This window comes from Sparus aurata, chromosome 17 (assembly GCF_900880675.1).
Source record: "Sparus aurata chromosome 17, fSpaAur1.1, whole genome shotgun sequence".
Lineage (NCBI taxonomy): Eukaryota > Metazoa > Chordata > Actinopteri > Spariformes > Sparidae > Sparus > Sparus aurata.
Window position 1 is genome coordinate 26,190,293 of NC_044203.1, and position 23,107 is coordinate 26,213,399.

Sequence of the window (23,107 nt, forward strand, 5' to 3'; positions counted from 1 at the left end):
AAATCTATAGTTGAGTCAAAAAAAAAAAACATGTTTAAATGAATTATAAGCCAGAAAAACAAAAAAACGGTTAAGTTGAGATTATTTCAGGGTCGGATTTCTTCTGTTTTGTCACAGTAAATATATATAATCATAATTTTAAAGGGAACTTTTAGATAGAAAGTGGGATAAACTCAGGCCTTTGACATTTTTTTTTGTTTTTTTGTTGCATTTTCTTATATTAAACACCTATTTACATGAATAACATATTTACAAGGCACCTTTCAAGCAATCAGGATCAGAATCAGGCTAATTGCCAAGCATGGTTGTCACGTACAAAGAATTTCCCTTGGTACTTTGGTGCATTGCGATCACAATCACAATAAGAGAATTGAAAAAGAAAGAAGTCCTGCAAGGCATAAATCTTAAAAACTTTGAAATAAATTCAGAGTTTAAACGTTTAAAAACCTGAGCCACCAGATGAGGTACAAAGATGATCAATAAACACAACCTCCAAGCATTGCGGTCTATTCAAGTCTCCTCATAAGTGTTATATTAAACCCAGGTGTTTCAATGTTTCGTCGCTCTAAAAACCTAATCATGAAATGACATTCGTGAGATTTTTCCTCTATTTAAAAAAGCAGAACTTCCGAGGAGAGTGAGCTATTCAATCTATTGTCTCGTAGACACTAACTAAATCTGTGAATGGATGCAAAATGTGAAGTTCTGCTGATTTTGGTATCATCTGGAAACACATTCAATCAAATAAAACATCACTATGAGTTATGCGACAACACAAGTTTGCAGTTCAGTTCAATCATCATCAGTTTAATCAGTTTATTCAATATCCAACTGCAACCAAACTATTTTAAAGTACTTTGACCAAATCATTAGCTTACACTCAGCTCGGTATCAATATCCTGCAGCAGCTGAAGGATTATTATCTGATTGTTTATTCGTGTTAATAGTTGGTACCAAAGGGCAAGTGCCAACATGGCTGATTTTCTGGTCTTTCACAACTCCCGGGCTAAAGTCACTGTTTATGCTGGGTTAATAATCTACCGGTTGTCCCAGTTCAGGGAGATCTGTTTCTGTGAAGAGACCACAGTGTCGAAGGTCAGCAGCTGGTTAACAGGGGTCACACAGTGCCGATCTTAAACTAATCACTTTCACTTCCATTTGTTTAAGATGTTGAGTCAACACCTTCTCCTTCATTAGTTATTGAGCACATCCTTTACCCCCTTTAAACGAATTTGAGAATGCATTCAGTTCACCCCAATATAAATAATTAAGTCATTATCTACTCGCCCCCATGTTGATGAAAAGTAGGGTGAAGTTGAAGGTGAAATCTTTGGTTTCATGGGGCTGAGTTCTTTTTATTTTGGCAGCATCAGGAAGTAGATTCTTCCTCCGAATCGAACACATTAAGTGTCGAAGACATTTCATGAAGGCAAAAGGAAATCTTCAAAAATGGTCCAGAAAACATTTCTGGAGCTTCACAGCAAAACGGTGATGCAGCGATTGCCTAAAAAAAAAAAATTCATATGTAGCTCATTTAACGTTATCCAAGTCGCCAGAAGCCCTGAGATCAATTTGATCTGAAAAGATGTAAGTTACAGATTTTTTAAGACAAAATCTCCACTGTAGCTGCTAAGCTAAAAGCGTTAGCGACACCCTGTCTGAAGTAGGTACAAATAACATCTTTTCAAAAAGTTTTGGATCTCACTGCTTTCAGACACTTTTATGTTATATTGTTCCTATAAGTTTTAAAACAAGCCCCTTATGTAATTCAGTGGTTAGACGAAAGCTACAACGCTGTTTTGCTGTGAAGCTCCAGAAATGCTTTGAGGACCACAAAACTTCACCCGACTCTCCATCAACATAAAGCTGACTGGATAATGTGAATCTTCATTTTTTTCATTTTTCCTTAAAGACACATCTGCGCTTAAACTGTTGGATTTGGAGGAAAATCTTGTTTTTGATGTTAAAGCAACATTATGTAGAGAATTGGCATTTGGTGTTATCTGGCGCCCCCCACAGTTTCTGAGTGCAGCAGCAACGTCCTACATACAGATCCCAGGTCTGTATTAGTGATGTATTGAAAACGTATATCAAGTAAACATGTATGTAAGGCTGTGATCCCGCCCTGTCACTAAAGTTACATAAACACCACACACCCTGTTACATGACGCTGTACCATCAACATGACTCTGAAGCTGTTTAAGGTAAAAGAGTCATATAATGTTGCGTTAAGTAAAAGTACCAATGCCACATTGTGAAAATACCCCACTAGAAGTATTCTCAACAAAATATACTTAAAAGTACTCGTTTACATGTCCCCCGTCAATCCTTTACTATCTTAATGGATGTTTGGATTAATATTTCTGCTCGTTAATGTGACTGTTTAATTTAACTGTGATGGATGTTTAAGGTTGGGCTTATTTTAACTACGTTATACACTGTTGTGTGGTTTAATCCACAGCCATGCATCATATTCCATAGGATCATCATACAGTAAGTTTGTAGTTGAACCACAAAACTCTTCATGACCAAAGAATTTCCCCAACGCTTAAATAATATCACATTTTACAATCATCAAACTCGGAGATGTTTGGTGTTCAGAAGATAGAAGGGGTGTGAAACTGTTGCATCTGAAACGTAACTAGTGACTAAATCTGTCCAACAAATGTAGTGGAGCACAAAGAACAATATTCACCTCTGAGAAGTAGTGAGTGGAGGTGTAAAGTAGCATACAATGGAAATGCTTAAGGAAAGTACAAGCCTCTTGAATTTGTACCGAAGTACTCTTCTTGAGTAAATGTACTTAGTTACGTACACAGTTACATTTCACCACCAAAATGAATTTGAATTAATTTAAAAAGTGGGTTTAAATATGCCTTTAAAATAAATGATATATTCCGCCTATCATAGATTCGTATTAATACAGTGTCAAATATATCCAGCTTTTTTTGATGCACTGTTGGAGGCTGCAGTCCTGTCAGACACGCACACACGCACACACATACACAACTTTAACTCTGCAGCACAGTACAGATGTTTAAAATCAGACACAGCATTGAGAAACGAGGACAGATCTTGATCCCGTCTGTTTAGACAGCTGTGAGATCAGGTTTGAAAGTGCGAAGTCGCCACAAGCTCTCATTTCAAAATTAGCGCTGAGCTGTTCCTGTTCAGAACAGGCAGCAGAGCCTGAGCACTGGAAACAGATTAAATTGATTTTGTGGTGGACTCTGCCCACAGAAAAGCTTTGCCGGACTGAAAAATGTTTATCTTTCTTGCAGCCGCCCCCGATCTTTACTGAATCCCATATCTCTGCTACCAGAACAGAGACTTTGACTAGCCTATATACATATCAGCCCCCGCTGAATGGGTTGAGATATCTGATCCAAAGGGCGCTTTGACAGTTACTGAACTCAGCTAATGTTGATCTTGAAAAGATATCAAGGGTTCAGGTTCTGCAGATCTGAAGCACAATGTATCTTAACTTGGTCACCAGCATTAAAATTGTAATCCAGCTGAAATTTACCGGGGGGGGGGGGGGGGGGGGGTGAAAAACTAGTCACACCAGTATCTGTGATAACCAGCAGCTCTCATGTGACGCAAAGAAAGATCAGAACATCGAGCCAGGAGTACGTCAGATGATAAGGGCCACTGTTACAACAATTTAGAATTATGACTATTTTTTTTAGAGTGGCCCTAATCCTCCTCCGCATTAGACAGTCCTGTCTTTCAGATCTTCAAAAAGTTAATGTATCTGTGCACTTACGTTGCGTGCACTACGTTTTTTCTTATTCGTGAGAGTGTCATAGCTTCCAGGCTGCAACTTTCTACTTACATTTCATTCAATCGATTCATCTGCTGAACATGTTCGCGGCGAATCAATTTATTTTCTTGTCTATTACTCTAGTAGATCTAAATAATACTGTGAAAAGTGCTCATCACAATTTCCCAGAAATCTTTAAGTTTCTTACTTTGGCCAAAAATAACAAAAGTCCAAAACCCAAATACTCAATACAATTCTTTACATTCAAAAAGCTGCTACCTGCTCTAACGCTGACTGAAATGGACGATGGAATAGTTTTTCTCCGATTGACAAGTCGGTTAATCGGCTCATCATTGCAGCGCCGCGAAACCGTAACAGATGCAGTCGCACAGAAAGCAGACCCTCACTTTGTTTGTTTGTCTTGTTGTTTTGCTATCTCTGACAGTTTTGTCAATAAAAGAAAAAAGAAAAAGAAAAAAAGAACACGTTGAATGATCACCCGATCTAGATCAATGTACACAGCTCCTGCGGTCACCCAATACAAATAAAATGGCTCAATAACACTTGTTTCATTCAACTTCTGTTGACTGGAGCCAGAGGAAAAAGGTAAAAAACACCCTCTGTCACTTCTTTGCCTCTTGTTTGTTGTGATGTTAATGAACTTGTGGTCAAATTTTGTTTTGAAATCGGTGATTTTATTTGATATGATGATTTTATAGCCAAAGGGGGACAGAGGTTGTGAGCAGAAAGGATTCTGTAGCATTACGTGCTGAGGATACCTTAAGTGGTAGTTTAATTTCATCCCCTGATCGTATTTAACATTACAAAAACAAACATTATGACACATAAGCTGCTGATGGTGTTTCTCTCCTCTGTGGTTGTGGCAGATGTACACGAAAGAGCTTGTTTTCAGTCTCATCCTACTGATGCAAGGTACGGCTTTATAAAAAGATTAGTTCTACATCTTAAATCTCAGTTCCTGGATTTCTGAGCCTGCTTCCAGTTCTGTTTTTGCTCTTCTTGTCTGACAAACATCCTCCTTTGCAGCATGTGGCCCACTTTTGGCCCAGACATCGGCACCGGCACTTTCTGAAGCTCCAGGAATACTGCAGAGGCTGACGGAGAAAGCCCGGTAGTTCCTGCTCACCATCATTCAGTTGTCTTGTAAATGATTGCCAGTTATCAGAATTGCTAAAATATTGTGTGTGCTTGTTGATGTGTGCATGTTTCATGTACCTTGGTACTTATTTGTGTACTTTTGCATCTCACAGGGAAGCCAAAGCTAAAGTCCAGGGTTTAGGGGATGCAGTACTGGGCTTCGTTGGTACTTACTATGAGGACCACATCCAACCTGTAACCAGCAGCTATGCAGACTGGGCCTCAGATGTCAAAAACTCCGTGTTCGAGAAGATCCAGGCGACCATCAGCAACTATATGCCATCGAACGCAAACTAGCCCGTCTGACGCGAAAGATGAAGTGCCAATAAATTCATATTTTTCCCACATGACATTTGAATAATTTCAATCACTTATCGCTGCACCGATCATGTCTTGAAGTTTCACAAGGCTTTGCTGGTTATGTCAAATCCAAAAAGAATCAAAGTTGAAAATAAAACTCATGTGGCTCCAATTTCCCTCTGTAGTGTGTTGCTGTATGGTCCCAGTCTGTGCTGCAAGAAGGGAGGTCAAGATCATAAGATGGAATATCTAAAAGCAGCAGTGAATACAATGATTTGATAACAAGTACAACCTGACTGATGCTTGTAATTATTGGGGGGGCAATGCCAAAACTTGTTATAAAAGATATGCAATGGAAGACGGATATTCTACAGTTTAACGATAACGTTTATCGTCATTTACATCTGTGCACTGAAACACTTCAAATTCACAGACACTCACAAACACATAATCTGTGATTTCCTTTTGCTCTAGATGTTTCCAGAAAAAGATACTGAACGAGCCACATTAAGTTCAGTTAAGTTCGATGAAAGCACAGGAACAATAAATAAATAAAAGAGGGAACAATTTAAACTCTTTCTGGAATGATTCCCCCCCGGCCTACTGTCTGTCTCATGGGCATCAGGGTGAAAGGTGAAGGCAGAAATCTCAGCATGCATCGGTCTGGCCTCAGCACAGTGCGTCTAGACAGGTCCAGGTTTATCGACCTGCTGACCATTTGACTCTGATCCAAGCAGACGTTGTGAAGTGTTTCTGACTCAAAGAAATTATGATTAACAAAGAGTTAATCTGTTAAACTGCATGTTAACAACACATGAGCTGCTTTAAACGTTTTTTTTCCCCTCCCACATGGGACAATTATGACACACGGTACATGCACTATGAATTTTGCCCACCACTTACGCAGTATCAGGAGGGCTCCGAGTGCATCGTCGTAGGACTGCAGATAAAACTTTACATTTGAGGAACATTGCACAACTACTCGGCCACATTTCAACATACAGTATTTAAGGTGAATATCATGCACGCTGGACTTTGTTAAGGTGAACATGTGTGTGTGTGCGTGCATGTGTGTGCGTGTGTGTGTGTGTGTGTGTGTGTGTGTGTGCGTGTGTGTGTGTGTAGGTGTGTGTATGCTCATCAGATGACGTTTGTTTGCAGTCCCCCCCTATATCATCCGGGCCAGATGTGAGCTCCGAGTTACAGACAACTCGCCCTCAGAGAAGACTGTCACTTCTTGGATCTGTACATCCAACTCATCAGCAGGTAATCCCTCTTCTGAAGCTTCTCCTGAGCAGATCTATTTTCATGAAAAGTTAAGCTATTTGATTTTTTTTGCATTCTGTGTCTGCAGCTTTATCGACTTCACAAACTCTGCTAATGTTAAAATGTCAGCTTTGGAAAATAATTAGAATTTACCGAACTGAGAGTTCAGTTTTACTTATTTTCTTCCTTTTTTTTTTCACCTTTGTTACAGAGATGCATGCGAAGTATGCCCTGGCACTGATCCTCGCTCTGCAGGGTAAGGCAGCACACCGGTGCAATCTGAGCGACTGCTGTGCATGGATTGGATTTTGAACTAGAACTTATCTGCAGACAGAGAGCTGTTCGAAGCAACTGACTTTAAATGCAATTTGCTTTTCATCTTCAAGACTATGCATTCAGTGTAGAAGAAGTTGATTCAATAATTCATTTGCATTCACATGTGCTGCTGTGATTTTTTAGACACCGTTGCATGGTTGTTTTTTTTTATTTTTACACTGCTTTATCTGTGGTTGACATGCAAGATAAAGACTAATCTTTAAATAACACTGTTGCGGTAGACAGTATTTTAGTGAACACTGGTCAAAGAAATCTGATTACGGAGACAATTACTGCATACAAGATATGCAAAGCATCTTTTTAAAAGTCCTTAAAGGCACATTCACACACAAACCCATCTGTTTTTTATTGTTATAACACCGGTTCTGACATAACAATCCTACCATTCTGATTTCATTCCAGTCTCCGTGAGCCTGTGTGAGATTCCTGATCCACCTCAGGAGCTTGTTGACAAATACAATGAGTACAAAGGTACCTTCTACAAGAGGCTGCTGAACCTTCTCAGCCAGGCGCAGACCGCCTCTGGTCCCATGGTGGAGCAGGCCAGCCAAGATGGCCGTGGACAGGCCGTCAGAGAATACGCCGAGACTCTGCAGGCCAAGCCCGAGTTCCAAGCCTTCGTCAAGGTTGCCACGTGAGTGAAGACCCCTTCAACTGGTTTACAGCCTAATGATGAGAAATGTGTCATCTGTGAATATGCTGTGAAATTGAACTGATATTTATCAATACATCACAGTTTTCTATTACAAATATCACAAACAGAAAAACATAGGTAGCTGATAAATCTTTTAACCACTGATACATCCTGAAATAATCTGTCTCCTCTGGTTTGTGCAGTGCCCTGGGTGAGGAGGCATCTCCCCTGGTTGACAAGGCCCGCTTAAAATTGCTGGGCGCATACCAAGCTTACCTCCGCCCCTACGTTGGCGAGTGGTTGGCTGACACCATCACCGAGGCCAAGGTATACCTGGACAAAGTCATGCCCGCCGAGTAAAGACGACCAACTGGAGCGAAACCACCTGTCAGCATCCTGTAATAGATGATAGCTCTTAGAAAGTACACCAGTTTAAAAGCAATGCACAATGCAAACACAATCCTTTTGCCTCTATTCACCTACATCCTCGCCGAATCGCGCAGAGTTAACAGCAGGGCAAACACGTCAACACCACCTATGCAAATTGTGCATGTACAGTATTTTTTGTTTGATACACTAACCAAAGTGTGACTGTGTATGTATATGAGTGAGTGCGTTCATTAATAAAAATGAACTGGAAACTATTTGAGGTATGCTTCTTCCTTCGGAGATGGGTGGGTTTACTGTCACAGCTGATATCATGAAGCTTACGTTTTCTGGCACAAGTCATCCTGTCACATTATTTTTATGAGCAGAACAAAAAAGCCGATCAAGACTCCACTAATCACTGAGTTATTTAATTATATTTAGAAATCTTAATTAAGTTAAAAACTGCTGGAACTCCCCGGGTAAAAACAGACACAAGGCATTCATTTGTGTCATATTTTTGGTAGTAGATAATAAATAAAGATTTCTATCATAAATAAATAATGTATCAGCACATTTTGTCATTTTAGCTTCAATCTCAGGCTCAGCTTGGTCCAACTTTGTTCCCTGATGGCACACGGTGGTGGCATTATCGTGTCATTATGACTTAAATGTTGATTGCACAATGTAATGGCTATGGACCGGCGACACCATCTGTGTTTGGATCGGTTTCCTATAAACTGCACTTTCACTGTGCAGTGCTGCTCTGTCTGCCACGAGGCACCAAATCTCAGGGGAAAACAAAGCCGACCGGTGATCCAGTCTGGCTGCTTCCTGCTTTCACGTCTCCATTGTAGACTGAATTAATCAAGTTGTCTGTTTCCACTTTAAGTCAAATGATGTGTGTATTAAAGGGACTTAATGTAACAATGTACTTATATCAATCACCGTCTTACTGGCCGTATGTGAGCAGATTGTAAAGTGACACACTTCCAGCAGAGAAGTTCCACACAGCCCCCTTTAATATCAACATTTAGTTCGAATAACAGAGAAAAAAAGAGTTGTTGTTGTTCAGAAAGCTGTCGCTGTCAATGTTTAACTCTTATATGTGATGTTTGTGTGTTTTGATTAATATTATGGGCACATTTTTGTGTACGGGATATTTTGGGAGAATTATCTCAACCTATAAAAAGACACTTTAAAACACATTCACGTTGAAAATCACCACATTTTGAATGAGACCTGATTTTCACTGGACAGGGAGGATATGAGACATTGTAATCTGAAGAGTAACTAAAGCAGAGATGATAAATACAAGCAAAGTAGAGGTATAAAGTCCCATAAAATGGAAATACTCAAGTAGAGAAAGGATCACTTTGATTTAGTGTTCACTGGGCCAAGAATTAGTTAATCTTAAATTATGGCATTTTGAAGTGATGGGTGTAGCTAAGTACTGCACTTCAGTAAAACTTTGAGGTGCTTGTACTTTACTTGAGTATTTTCATTTTCACCCTCTTTGTACTTTGTATGCATTTGGACACAAATATTACTAAAGTTACTTTGCAGATTACATGTTGCATCAGAGCCAAAGTAGTGGATTTTAAAATTTATTTATTTTTGACAATTGGGATTACATTTTTTTTATTTTTAAGTAAAAACGTATGATTATCAGATCCCATAATTGGTCAGGCCGATAACGCCAACACCAAGTCAACACCAAGTGTACAGTTTACACATACAGTACATGTAAATGCATGTTTATATACTTTTATTTATACTTTTGACATTTATTACCAGACTAATATCTGTATGGGCGACTCACACTTTCACCAAAGTAATATTCTAACGCAATAACTTCACGTTCACTCAAGTATTATTTGTGGGTACTTTTTGTGCAAAAGCAGGAAGATGTGCTGGTTCCTGCCTTATTCGAGACTTTTCAAACCTTTTAGCATTTTGATGAACTGTACACACATTATCTCCACTGTGTGATCACAGTGTTCCAGACGTGACACAAAGGCAACAGAGAAGGCGACTGATAGAATGTCATGTCATTGTTTAAGTGAGCAGCGACAGCTCAGTGCCATCTGTAGCGGAGACGAGTCGTCACAGCACCAAAATCAGCTGGATTCAATCAAACGTTTGAATCCTACTGCCGCCCGCAGCTGTCCTCAAACCGACCTGAGCTCTCGGGTCACCAGCGACATGACATGTGAAGGCTGGATCACATGATTGGCTGGGATGTTTGCTCAGGACTCGATCAACACGGAGCCGTTGCAGAGAAAATGGCTTCTAACAGTGAAAACGCATGAGATCAAAATGTCAGTGTCACTGTTTTTGAATACACACAATGAGGCACACAGTGGAGTTAATTGACTTCTTCTAATGAGGTTAAATGATAATGGTTTAGTGATTCTATCTCATTTTATTTTGCACTGCTCTTATGTAGATTTCAGTTTTTTTTTGTTGCTTTTCTCCTTTTTACTTGTATTTTTTAAATTTGTATTTAGGTGTATATCAATTTAATATATATGTGTGTGTGTGTGTGTGTGTGTGTGTGTGTGTGTGGCATATAAAGTGACAAAACACACAAAATAAACAAGTTAATAAAAAACTAAAGACTTTTAAATTCAGTCTGCACTTTTTATTTCTCCATTTGTGATTAAAACCCAGGACAGGAGCAGGGCGGAGGTTCTACTTCAACTCCAAAAAACAACCGAAAATAACCTCACATAAACTTCATAAGAAAGAGCTGGAAGTCTTGTTTACTGCGCCTCAATAAATCTAATCCTGCTGGACGAAAATATTTCATAACCCAAACCAGCCGGATGACGTGTTCAACTCTAGATAAGTCACTCCAGACTTATGACCAGACTTAGGACTATTGTAAGGTGACACGAACGCATCACCACCATTATGCAAGTCACCTCCTTACGGAGGTTGTCACCAGGGCAAGGTGTAAGAGTGCGCTGCACTAATGAACTGCAAACCTAATCAATTTGAAATAATTGATTTTGGTGTACTCAAAGTTAGCGTCACACGAATAGTGGAAAATATCAATGCGAGGCTGAAATCAAATCAGACTTAATCCCTCAGTGGCTGTTGATTACATTTAAAAGCCTCTTTTGATGCTTTATTCACATCCTCCTATTTACAGAGATAATGTGTTTTTTTTTTTTTATTATCAAAACACACTGTCACACATACTCACACAAACAGGCATCAGGCGACAGCACTGGTTTATCTACCACACAGTGCACTTTGGCTCTGGGAGCGACAAGTCAACACATCGCTCCTATATAAACAGGTCGGGCCAGTGGAGCCTCTTACTCTGATTTCTTCACCTCAGTCATTTCTGGAGAGGAATATAGTAAGTACTGACACTTTTTACTCCAAAGATTAAAAGATGTTGTGTTAGACGTGAGAACATTTGAAAGATTTTGAGACAAAAGCTTTGTGTTCAACAGAATAGGAGGCAAGTTTCAAGTGAGAATTTCATGCTTTAATAGTAGAAATGTGTGACAATGTCTCACCCTGGTGGATACAGCGATGAAAGACTTAAATTCTCTCTCCTGTCAGACAAGAGTGACACCATGAATAAGCTGCTGGTCATTACTGTGCTGGTTGGGCTCCTCGCTCTCAGTAAGTAAATGTTTTAGATCACTCGGCTTGATTCAGAAAATGACACATTTTTCGAGCATTTGAACCCTCTGACCTGTTTTCGTGCAGGCGCTGACAGCTTCCGCATGCCGAGGCAGGTTGAGGAGGAGGAGGGGACCATCTCCAAGATCACAGGTACCATCAGGTCCTACTACGACAGCGCCGTCAACACTGCTACTGAATACATAGAAAGCATCAAGGGCCTGAAGCTGGAGGAGAAGGCAAAGTAAGACATTTTAGATGATTTATTGAAGCAGTCAAAGAATAACTGTGTGGATTCATTTCTAAAATTGTCTCTCTGCGTGTGTCGTCCACAGGAATCTTTACGCTGATACCACCGAAGTAGCGAGCACCTACGCTGGCATTATGCAGGACCAGCTTTATCACATCTTTTCCTCCCAGTAATATAGAAAACAACTGATTTCCAATTAGCTCAAAATAAGAACTTTCACCCTGCACATCTGACATTCTGAACTTATCTCAGGTCAGTAAAGCCTCAAAACCTTAAACAGCACCAGAAATATCGGACCCTGGTGCTATATGTGGTAATTTTTTTACGGCCTGTGCAGTGGTGGTAAATGATAACCCCCCAATGGGAACTATAATCCTGTCAACACAGAGGAACTGGACAGAGCAAAGAAGGAAGCACACAGCACCTCATCATGTACCATCAAATGTGTCCATGGGTCTTGGAATTGCAAAAGCCATGAAAATTAACAATCTGTCGCCACCTACTGGTGTTTTCATCCCATCATAGCTGACTCCAACAGTCAGCCCACCTCTGAATAATTTTGAATGTTTGTGTCATATCTTGAAATAAAGTATTTATACAAAAAAAGAAGATGTCTGTGGTTCATAAATGAGGGTTTATTCTACTGTTTGATTAAGTTAATTGTGCACATTCCTTCCGTCTCTTTGTGCAAAGACCTGTGTTCCACTTTGATGCTGCTGATGCAAAGGATTGCACATCGGCGTCTGGCTGGATCTGCGATGAGGCACCAGACTCTTTATCAGCCGAGGCAGCGCCACAACAGAGGCTTCTGTTGCAATTAATAATGGATTAAAAGAAACAACATGTAAAAATGTGAGCGCAGACAGTGAGAGAGAGAGAGAGAGAGAGAGAGAGCGACAGAGATGAATAAACAGCAAAGGCTGTGATGTTTGTTTTGTGGTGTTCTGACAAGCAGTGATGCAAGGCTGTTGTGATATTTAATTAATGCATAAATCTACAACATGTGGCTGCTGCTGAGGCTACAAGCAACACACACAGACGAGATAAAATTTGCTTTCAAGTCTCATTTTGTTCAGTTGCTACAATAGATCCATCTCCAGCAGACAGACACAGGACAGACTTCACATTTGTATTTCCAGGATGATGATAATCTAAAACTTCTGCTGCTACGAGTGCTGAACAACCGTGGTGTAACTTATGCAGACGGATAATTTAGATAGAATGTCACATGCAGATCCTTGTGTTTGAAGTCAGTCAGTGTTTGTATCCAGACTCAGGTGAATTTGACCCTCAGCTGACAGCCGTGATCAGACCTTTGCTTTGACACCGATTATTTGTGGGGCATCCACAACCGATGCAAACTCTCTACATCACACCGCAGGGAGGAGGATGCTTCAGCAGTCACAACTTATTGTGGCTTTGATCGGCTTTGATTGGGGTGCATTCACATCTTTTCTTCAGAGCTGTCACATTTCCACACATACAGTAGAAGCGACGGCACTGTAAAGTTATGTTGCATTTATGTGCTCCTGTTAAGGTCCCGTTCCCAGTCGGGGAAGTTTTTCTTCCACCTTGTTCAGCTTGTGCAGTGTGGCATCAACACTGGAAACGATTACTTTGTGCTCCAGGCTCGTTACTGACACCAACACATTCTCCTAAAGCCACTAAAATATTACTTGACCCTACTTACCTGACTTGTTATCAGGTTTAATACTAATCACTAACTCTTCCATCTAATTTAGGTCATTCCACTCGAACAGTTACCTAATACCATATTACAAATTACAAGTGAGCAACAAATTCACACAAAAAAACACATCTCTTACAACCAACTAAACATTTAGTCATAGTTCTTTTCCACAAATGTGACGATTTCAAATGGATTTTCCAACTTGTTGTTCAGAAGTGAGAGGGCGTTCGCGTGATTTTACCAAGATGGGAACTTGTTTGAGTATGACTGCACACATTCAATGGTTCTGGTGAAGTGTGAGAAAGGCAATGAAACTTACTTGAGTCACATCAATTTGCCAAAAAATTGAGCAATCTAAATCTAGTTTGACTTCCTTTTGACGTGCCTTTGTCATGTTTTCTCGTTGATGGCATCATTATGAGTTACAAACGACGTTCAGTCAGTTCTGTTACAACTGTGACAAACGTTTGAAAGTCTGCCATCGCTCCCTGTGAATTTATTTCTCCTGAGAGAGACAATACTGATAGCAGACTGATTAAAATTGCTGCTCTGTCTGTCTTCCCATATTAAACAGATGTTTCATGAGTGGCATATTTTCATTTCAGGGGAAAAGAACCCAAAACAATTAAATCATAAGCAGCACAATGTTAACCTCAACTCAGGGAAACCAGAGATCTGTTAGTTTGCGAGCAAAAGAATCCTCAGCATCTGCAGATTCTACAGCACCTAGTGTAAATACGAACTTCCATTATACAAGTACCTGCGTTACGTACGTAACTTACACTACCCCACCAATGACTTCTTGTTCACACTGGACCTAAACAGCGGTCTCCCGAATGAAAGTCCTGTGCTTGTTTAACTTGACCGTCCTTTCCCCACCCCTACGTTTTTTTCTCTTCATGCTACTTTGCCTCACTTCCTCCTCTGTGGCCGTAATGATTACTACAGCTGCTAGAGGTTGCTGCATTACAACATACATAAAATATGAGTCTTTATAAGCTGCTCAGTTTTCACCGTCTATCGTTGTTTTTCGGATGAGGCTCCTCCTCATTTACATGCAATCAACGAAGTGTTGATATGTATCCACAGTTTGCAGAAATGTACAATGCCAACATTGTGTTGTGGTGACCGGGCCGGAACATCACTGGCTCCAGACTCCCAGCCGTTCAAGACCAAGGACAGTTTTTTACTACCTCTTAACTCGTTAACCTAAATATTCAACATTGCATATCTGCTTCCCTGCTCACTTATTGTACCAGGACTGATACCAATCTGCAATATTTCTGTTCAATTTTTACAACCAAATCCTGCATTTCATATATTCACATTGTGCTACATTTGTTTAGCTTGTATCTATTTACTTGATCTTCTTTTATTACTTCTTCTATTACTGTTATCACGACCGGTGCTCTCACTGAGCTCACCCGTATTCTCGTCCAACACATATGACTGACCCCGTGTTGACCTACATATGACTAATTACCTTGACGCAAACTCAACTGTCTACTCCTTTTTTTTCATTTTTTCTTTTAACAAACTCTTCTTATCGTCCATCTCTGCAGTTTACTACTCTAGCAGTCAAGGGTGATTCATTAATTAGTCTTAAGTGTCGTTAAGATGTTTTCCCGCCTGTTGTGAAAAAAAAGGACCTCGATTAACTTCAATTAGTCCAAAATAGAGACCTGATACTGTACAGATGTTCCTGATATGCAATAACAGTTTTTATATTTTATGTCGTCTTGTATTTGTGAATATCAATGATGTTTTTGCACTTGAATGTAGCTTTTTTGTTGTTTTCATTAGCTTTGCCTTTATTGTAATTATATTATATGTGGTAAGTTGAACCAAACCATTGATTATTATTGATAGTTTTGTGTCTTTATTGATTTGGTTGTTTGTTTGATCAAACTTTGTTTTTATACTTCTTCTACTTTTTGTAACTGCGTAAAATAACAAAAATAGACCAAATTAACCTTTCGGAGGAAAATGTCCACAAAACATGTGATCATGCGAGGGATGAATCCGTCCACCTGCCCGAGTAACATAATTTGTACTGCAATCAGCGAGTCTTGCCGCGAAAATTGGAGCTCAATTTTGTAAATGTAAAAGTCAGAATTCATTATTTCTAATCGTTTCCATGGAGACTCAAAGGGAAAGAGAGTATTATCATCAAACAGTTTGGTTTCCCAGAAGGGCACTCTGAGTTGTGCAATCCTTGATATTACAAGACAAGCCTTTTAAAATTGCATCACGGTAAAATATTAACTTTATAAACAGCAGTGGGTTTAATATCTCCACTCTTATCTCCTTTATTATTACTTCTCGCAGTGTTAGCAAAGCTTTGTTCATTTATCTATGTAGCCATTGTTCATTTTAGAGGGCACTTAGCACAAATCCACCATAAAAAAATGGTTTTAATATCGCCCACTGAGCCAAAAGAAACTGTGCACAGCAGATTTTTGCTCTATGAAAAAAACACATCAACTTTCCCGAAAACACAAAAAACTGCAGATTGAATGTATTATGTCTGAACAAATCTCTCTGTGCTGTAAATGAAGGACAACTTTGTCTCTGAGAGAGGACTCAGGTGTTGCTGTAAACAAGGTGTCTCTCTTAAACCGGATGTTCTGTTAATTGGCGATGTTGAAAATGTCTCTGATAAGGTTATTACAAAGGTTACTGCTCGACTGGAAATTATGCTGGGTAGTAATAAAGCACTTCCTCCCACGGGCCTCTTAAAAAGCCTGACTTATCACAACAGCCATCACACACCATCAAATCTGCAGAAGAACACAACAGAAACAGCGACACAACATGAATCTTCTCCTTCTGGTTATTGCTTTGGGGCTCGCAGGTAGATATTTACAATTACTGTTGTGTCTTGAATAAAATAAATGAATGCAGGAATAGACATTCAGATTCTCTGTGGTCGTGTTGGCGTTGCTGCAGGAGCATCACCCCTGGGGGACTACAAGGTGTGCCGGCCTCACTCCAGACCCTGGCAGGTGCTTCTGCATGGTGGAGGAGTGGCCTGCAGCGGAGCTCTCATTAACGAATGGTGGATAGTGACCTCCTTTGCATGTGCACCCAGGTAACCGCGTCCGACTGTGGCTGCTGATGTCGAATGAAAGGCATCAATCTTAATGTCTTGTTCCATGTCAGTCATTCAAAACAAGACATTTAAAGTAAAAATTATGCATTTGTTTTTGTTGTGCAGTATTTTCGATCCAATAGCAGCATGACCATTTATTTTACACCCAAATATGTCCCCAAATATCAGCAGTAAAATCGCATGTAAGCTTGGACAACCTGGCGGAGCTGCTTGATGTAGTTGACTTTGCCAGAACTTGACCATGCATTATTCAAGTCGAGCAACTTTCCATACTTTAATTCAAGGGCTGCAGCCTTTGCATGACCTTCAGTCTCCAGCTCCTCCAGTGTCTCGCACATTTTTTTCCTAACGTAATCAAAAAACTTGAAGGTTTTTTATTTTTTTGTTGCCCCCACAAAAGTGATTCATGAATAAGTCGAACATCTTTGTCAGCTGTTTTTTTTTAAATTTTTTTTTACATTTTGTAGAAATGCAAATGCCCCGATGTTATGTCTAATATCTTATCAATATGATTGGAAGAGTCAATCAAGGGGTGTAGAGGTTTGTCTTTAACTGCATAATAATGCTCCAGTTAGGTAAGAAAGTTTGCTGCAAGTTTGTCTTTTGTTTCTCCACAAACTTTGAACTGGACTCTGTAAAACGGCATGAAGTGGCATAGAGCTCTCTAGGGTGCCCTTTGTCATGTTCATGCCATTTATCAGGGTTTTGTCCACTGGAGGGGCATCCTAGAGACCACTTTATCTTGTTTTCTCCACTGGAAGGACAACCTGGAGGGCACTTTATCTCGCTTTCTCCAATGGAGAGGCACCCTAGGGGAGGCTTTATTATGCTTTCTCCACTGAAAGGGCACCTAGAGGGCGCTTTATCACATTTTCTTTAATGGAGGGCCATCCTGGAGGAGGTTTTATTATGTTTTCTCCACTGGAGGGGCACCCTAGAGGGCACTTTATCATGTTCTATCTTCCATAGGGGCATCCAAGAGGCCACTTTTGCCTCCGACATGGGCTAAACAAAAGTTTACTTTGTTTGACCATCATCATCTTTTGTCCATAGGGGCCGCTGGAATCAACAAAAAATAAAAGCTCTGTGTAGTCTCTTTTGTTAAACCACATTCATTAACTGTTGTTACTGTTATCACGACTGGTGCTCTCACCGAGCTGACCCGTTTTCTCGTCCAACATATATAACTGACCCCGTGTTGACCTACAAATGACTAATTTCCTTGACGAAAACTCAACTGTATACTTGCTGTTCGTGTCGGATTAGGGCTCACTGTTCCTCGGTCATAGGCATGCTTCTGCCTGAGGCCTGAAAGGTGCTCAATAAATCAGAGTCCTTCTTTCCCCTTCTCCTTGCAGACCCTACAGCACCATTGCATCTCTTGGGGAGCACGACATTACTGTGGAGGAGGGCACAGAGCAGCACATCGATGTTGCCGATGTAATCATTCACGGCCCGTACCACTCATCCCGCTCACCCATCCACAGCCTCACCATGGTCCGTCTGGCCTCACCCGCCCGCTTCAACCAGTTCGTCCAGCCCATCCCTCTGGCCAGTCGCTGTGCACAGCCTGGAGAGAGCTGCTCCGTCAGCGGCTGGGGATCCACCATCCCAAATCACTGTAAGTGGACTCAAAGGTGCAACTGTGGCTTTGACACCTTGTTAACTTGTGAGGACATCAGAAATTAGTTTAATCGCAGCAAAGTCAGTGTTCCATAATAAAAAATGTTCTTTGAGTAAAAGCACCAAAGTGTCACCATCAAAACATACAAAAACTGTAAGTACTGATAATGCAGGAAAAAAAACCCTTCAGAGTAAAATATATATATTATATTATCGAATTATAAATAGTGATGCATTATGCGTAAGGATCATTTTAATGTTGCAGCTGGCAAAGGTGGAGCTGATTCAAATTGTTATTAATGGGCAGCTTACAGCACTTTATGATAATACATCACAATTTCTTTGTTATCTATTTATATTTTCATTCATGATCTGAATCTGCAAGGTAATGCAATGCATAACATTTTCAAGTGAGAGTTACAACTACCTAAAAGCTGTACTCAGGCCTCGCTGTGGAGAGCTTCATACAAACCTTTTTCTTCAAGCGAAAATGTTCCTGTCAAAATTGGAGACAGTTAATTTTGTGGGTCATCTATTCAGTTCCATTGTATTAGGTACGGATTCTAAGGAGAGATGATTCATTTAAATCCTTTATTAAAATGTGCTCTGAGCAGCAAATTAAATTCCATTAATCTTAGGTAATTTGGGTGAAGTCACTCTTTTGCATAGCCTGGAGCGAGAGAGAGGCTGCAGTGTATATGAAGTGGGGAAAAGTGAGTGTCCGCGAAGTGTGAAGTCCCACAACACAACAGTGCCCTTAATAATTATCATACATCACGACATATACATATTAATAGATCATGCATGTCCTTACTCACATGCTAATAGAACACGTTAGAATGATGTAAATACCTGCACTGCTGCACTTGTTGTGGATAACAACAAACCAATGAGAGAAGCATCCTGGAGCTGCCAGCCAACCGTAAAAATTATAACCCTCACCCTTTCTCCCTGCAACGTGTGTAACCGCAGCAAGTTGTTGCACCAGACTAATATCCATTTTGTATTCTAGCCCTTGAGGCATAGTATTGTTGGCAGAAACTTAAAATCTCACTTCCAGTTCTTGCTGAGGACTAGAAAAGCCGCGTTGACCAGGTCTCCTCACTTATCCAGACTCGTTCGACCTTCAGCTTGAACCTTACTCTGAACCACTGCACTTCATTGGGTGCTCAAGAAAAAACCTGCCAAGGTGGAAGCAGATCAGATGAACAGTTCTCCAGATATGCGAATAACATACGGACAGACGGAGAGAGATTCCATGCTTTATATTAAGGTCATTTTGCAAGTCAAGAAAGTCAGTTTGCTGTAAAGATTAAGTAGCATTTATTTTTGACAGAAACCACAACAAAAATCACCGACATGGCCGTCAACTTGGCACAAAGGAAAGCACTACAGGAACTGCCATATTGACAGCTGCAGTTATGTGAAAGAAGATAGCTGGGGCCATTAAGTAGCTAGCGTGTGAGAACAGAGTCATGCTGCACCAAGCCTGGCTAATAAAAACAATTTAGTGACCCATAATTTTGGAATCCTTGTGAACGTTGCTCTATGGCACCAATAGTGGTAATAATAAACTACACAACTCACCTCTAGACTTAAGACTTCCAATTCATTTGTTCCTGTCGCAAAAAAAAAATACTACCATGAATAGACAGGATTATAAAAACTGGAAAACTCCTATCAGTCCAGTGTGTCAAATTACAAGAAAACCCCCATTTTATTGTTTTACAGCACAAACAAGTGCCACTTATTATCAAGAACTACACAATTAAGTGGAGCAAAAACCTTTGTTCACATTCAAGTGAAATAATGCAGTGCTATTGGCCTCTTTAAAACGAATGCTCATGGAGTGACAGCAGGGAACGCGAAGCACCACTCACTCTGCAGCGGGTACCAATTATCGAACATTCAGGCTTAATTAAGAGAAAGAAATCTAAACTGTACTAGTGTTACTTCTTCAGCGTTTCTCAGGGGGATGCTGGATTCCGGTCAGCAGGTGGGTATGTACTTGTGCTAAAAAGCTAATTAATATTCTGGTCATCGCAGCTGCAACAAGGCATGAAAGTTCTGTTTTAATAATGGCTATAAATGGCTTTCTTTAATCAGAGGAGGTTCTAATTGGCTGTCAAAATGCCCGGTCGGTGATCAACACTAATTAAAAAGATGTAGGCCTTGAAAACAGTACTTACCCAAGGTTTAGACTTTCACGCTCCAGTGCAAGGAGTGGTAATGGGAAGTAATCCATAGACCTGCTAAGGGAAAGAATGACAATGAGTGGCAGATTAATGAGTGATGGTACAGAATATGGCACAGCCACTAAACGGTAGTAACATCACAGATGTTTGACTGAATCAGAGTGATTACCCACCTCCTCCCTCTTCAAAACAGATGAGCCTGATCAGCACCTGAAGTGTATAACTGTGCCCATTGTGGATGACCAGACCTGCATGAACACATTCCCTATGTACCTGTTCTGGAGCCCGTACATGATCTGCGCTGGTCAAGCAAACAGCACAGATAACTGCCTGGTGAGCATGGACACAACACAAACGACCTGTGTATTGGACTGCTGTATGTCTCGCCCCTGACATCTAACCTCTCATCCGTCTCTCCTTCCTCATCCCTCTACAGCATGACCGTGGCAGCGTGATGGTGTGCGATGGACAGCTGCAGGGTGTGCAGTGGTTCGCGCATGGCTGCAGCGACCCAGCTGATCCCAGCGTGCACTCTAAGCTGTGCCTGTACAATAACTGGATCAAGAGTGTGATGGACACCTACAGACCCCCTCTTGATACAACTCCGACAGCGACGACAATGTGAGGCTGGGGATTTATGAATTTAACATTGTATTCATAATTATGTACTATGTTTTCATGAGTGTATAACTACCTGAAAATAAAAGTTGTTTTGTTTTGTTACCTGAGAATGAGCCATCTGTATGGGGGAATGGGTCCTCTTCCAGTGTGTCCGCCATGTTGTGGCGCCATGTTTCAGAACAGACAAACTGAACACTGACCCTAGAGAGGACCTTTTGTTTTTAGTGGCCAGAGTGGTTTCACTTAAATACCTTTATACTAAGATACAGCACATTCAGTTGTTTGAAATGCACAACCTCACCGCTAGATGCCACATGGGTCATTTAGAGAAGGCAAACTAAAAATATCAAGAAATTAAAATACTATATCTTCTATTTCCTTACTAAAGTGAAAAATACAATCATACACCTTCTGAATTAAAGTTTCTCTCTCTTACTGAAAGAAGTCAAGCTTGGGGTTATTTCCGCGACAGGGCTAACTTCTGCTAAAATGCACCTCATGCAAACTTCACATAAACTAAACAAAACTCACAGAGGCAGACTTGGAAATAAGACAGAGCCATGAGCTAATTAGCCAGTGACAGCTAGCGACAGCCAGGAAAGCTAGCAAAGAGAAGCAGATGTTGAAACTTTGGTGATATGCTGCCCCCTATGTTTTTGGAGTTACCCATGAATTCTGGCCATAATCTGCAAATTACACCTTTATGGAAGACGCAGCACTGTTGCAATTCTTCAAAGTGATAGCTACTCTAGGTGAGATTAATTGACTCGTGAACGTTACGCAGCAGTCTCAAACAGTAAGCTAAAAAAATTCAGCAAAAAAAAATAGTTATAAACAAATACAAAAATAAAATGTAATGTGTTTTGAGAGATCATGCTTTATTCATGACAGCCAGTCAGCAACCCATAACACTGTGATCGCACCTTTTTACTAATTTGCCTGAAACCATTAGACTAATAGCTGCTGCTAATTAGCTCATATGTTTTTCACAACACGTCGTACAATTCACAACGGCTGCCGTGCATGCGACAGTGATGATGAATTGGACATCGATAGAGAATGTATGTTATGTTGTAGACGCTCACTCCTTAAAGGCTTGCATTCATCAGGTGGCCAGAAACAATTTGATAAGGTAATTCTAGGGTCAGTGTTATGGTTGTGGCTTGTGCAGCTCTAAAGTTGCAAAAAAATCTAAAATTATGCAGGTTTGATGATTTGAAAACGATCAACATAGAAAATAACTGGAAAATGAAACACATTTTCATATTCTACAAGGGTAGATTACAATTTACAGATGTTGGAAATGACAATTCAAAAAGTAACACCTCATTTGAAATCAAATGGCTCTGGTGATGAGATGTACAACCTGACAAAGGGGTGAGCAGCATTAATGTGAAGCACCACTAGATGGGGGTAAAGCCCAATAATAAAGGAACACATTGTGCCATAGAGAGAGGAGAGAGAGAGAGAGAGACAAACATCATGACAGCGCGGACAGGTGGCGTGAATCTTAGATTCCTTGCAAGGCTTTGTGTGAACTCTGATCTGGCATCTGAGCGCTGCCGTGACACCGAAATTTTCGCAAAAATATGTTATAGCAATAAAAGCATGGATCTAATGTGACATTACCAAGACGCAGCGAGTACAAAGGAACCGGAGAACACATGGGACACACACAAACACACACATTGCATACATACACAAAATCAAATACACACATGTGCACACACACTAACATGAAAAGTGACTGACAGCTGTGTCCATAATCACCCAGGCAGCTGAACATAGGGGCCACTCCGCCATCTGTTCTCAGCATTTCTCTCCCGTTCCTCACCCCGTCTTCCCCCCCTCTTCTTCCACCTCAGCGGGAGACAGAAGGCAAACTGAGGGGCTGACTTTGGTAACCAGGATGTCACTTTAGAAAGCAGTGTGATATTAATTGGTGTGGTTTTAAGAGCTGCTACTTGTGTTTGTTTTCCTCTCCCAGTTTGGATAGTCATTGATTATAATTCTGGAGGATTTGACTGACACCAATTTAATCTTAAAGCAACCGTGTCAGTAATTTCTAGTGTTTGTCATAGACACAATGGATATTTCACTTGTTCTCTCAGGCAGGTTATAAAATAGAAGAAGTCAGAGATCCTGTGGGAT

General features: G+C 40.5%; 3 protein-coding genes across 4 annotated transcripts; all 3 read left to right on the forward strand.

The window, feature by feature from the left end:
• The first annotated feature begins 6,382 nt into the window (after positions 1 to 6,382).
• Positions 6,383 to 8,101, forward strand: apoa2 (apolipoprotein A-II). Of its 2 annotated transcripts, none has more exons than XM_030394660.1 (4): positions 6,383 to 6,487; positions 6,699 to 6,743; positions 7,226 to 7,457; positions 7,661 to 8,101. In XM_030394660.1, exons 2-4 carry the CDS (start codon positions 6,701 to 6,703, stop codon positions 7,815 to 7,817), a joined length of 432 nt encoding a protein of 143 aa, XP_030250520.1. In that variant the 5' UTR covers positions 6,383 to 6,487; positions 6,699 to 6,700; the 3' UTR covers positions 7,818 to 8,101. The 2 variants fall into 2 exon arrangements, with proteins under 2 accessions (XP_030250520.1, XP_030250519.1); XM_030394659.1 differs by lacking the exon at positions 6,383 to 6,487 and adding an exon at positions 6,515 to 6,536.
• Positions 8,102 to 11,090: 2,989 nt separating this feature from the next.
• Positions 11,091 to 12,321, forward strand: apoc2 (apolipoprotein C-II). The gene is made up of 4 exons (XM_030394661.1): positions 11,091 to 11,193; positions 11,403 to 11,465; positions 11,553 to 11,709; positions 11,801 to 12,321. The coding sequence occupies exons 2-4, from the start codon at positions 11,417 to 11,419 to the stop codon at positions 11,886 to 11,888; spliced, it is 294 nt and encodes a 97-aa protein (XP_030250521.1). The 5' UTR covers positions 11,091 to 11,193; positions 11,403 to 11,416; the 3' UTR covers positions 11,889 to 12,321.
• A 3,838-nt stretch (positions 12,322 to 16,159) lies between these two features.
• Positions 16,160 to 20,991, forward strand: LOC115567805 (trypsinogen-like protein 3; the record flags this gene model as incomplete). Its single annotated transcript, XM_030394647.1, has 5 exons — positions 16,160 to 16,259; positions 16,355 to 16,496; positions 17,876 to 18,138; positions 20,529 to 20,668; positions 20,772 to 20,991. Coding segments are annotated over 5 exons (834 nt in total), but the record flags the coding sequence as incomplete, so codon positions are not given.
• Positions 20,992 to 23,107: the final 2,116 nt, after the last annotated feature.

Bases quoted from the DNA above. Each gene is read 5' to 3' on its own strand.
- apoa2 (XM_030394659.1), top strand. The intron at 6,744-7,225 runs GTAAGGCAGCAC...ATTTCATTCCAG, and splicing joins ACTGATCCTCGCTCTGCAGG to TCTCCGTGAGCCTGTGTGAG. The intron at 7,458-7,660 runs GTGAGTGAAGAC...TGGTTTGTGCAG, and splicing joins GCCTTCGTCAAGGTTGCCAC to TGCCCTGGGTGAGGAGGCAT.
- apoc2 (XM_030394661.1), top strand. From the start codon at position 11,417: ATGAATAAGCTGCTGGTCATTACTGTGCTGGTTGGGCTCCTCGCTCTC. The intron at 11,466-11,552 runs GTAAGTAAATGT...GTTTTCGTGCAG, and splicing joins GGTTGGGCTCCTCGCTCTCA to GCGCTGACAGCTTCCGCATG. The intron at 11,710-11,800 runs GTAAGACATTTT...TGTCGTCCACAG, and splicing joins AAGCTGGAGGAGAAGGCAAA to GAATCTTTACGCTGATACCA.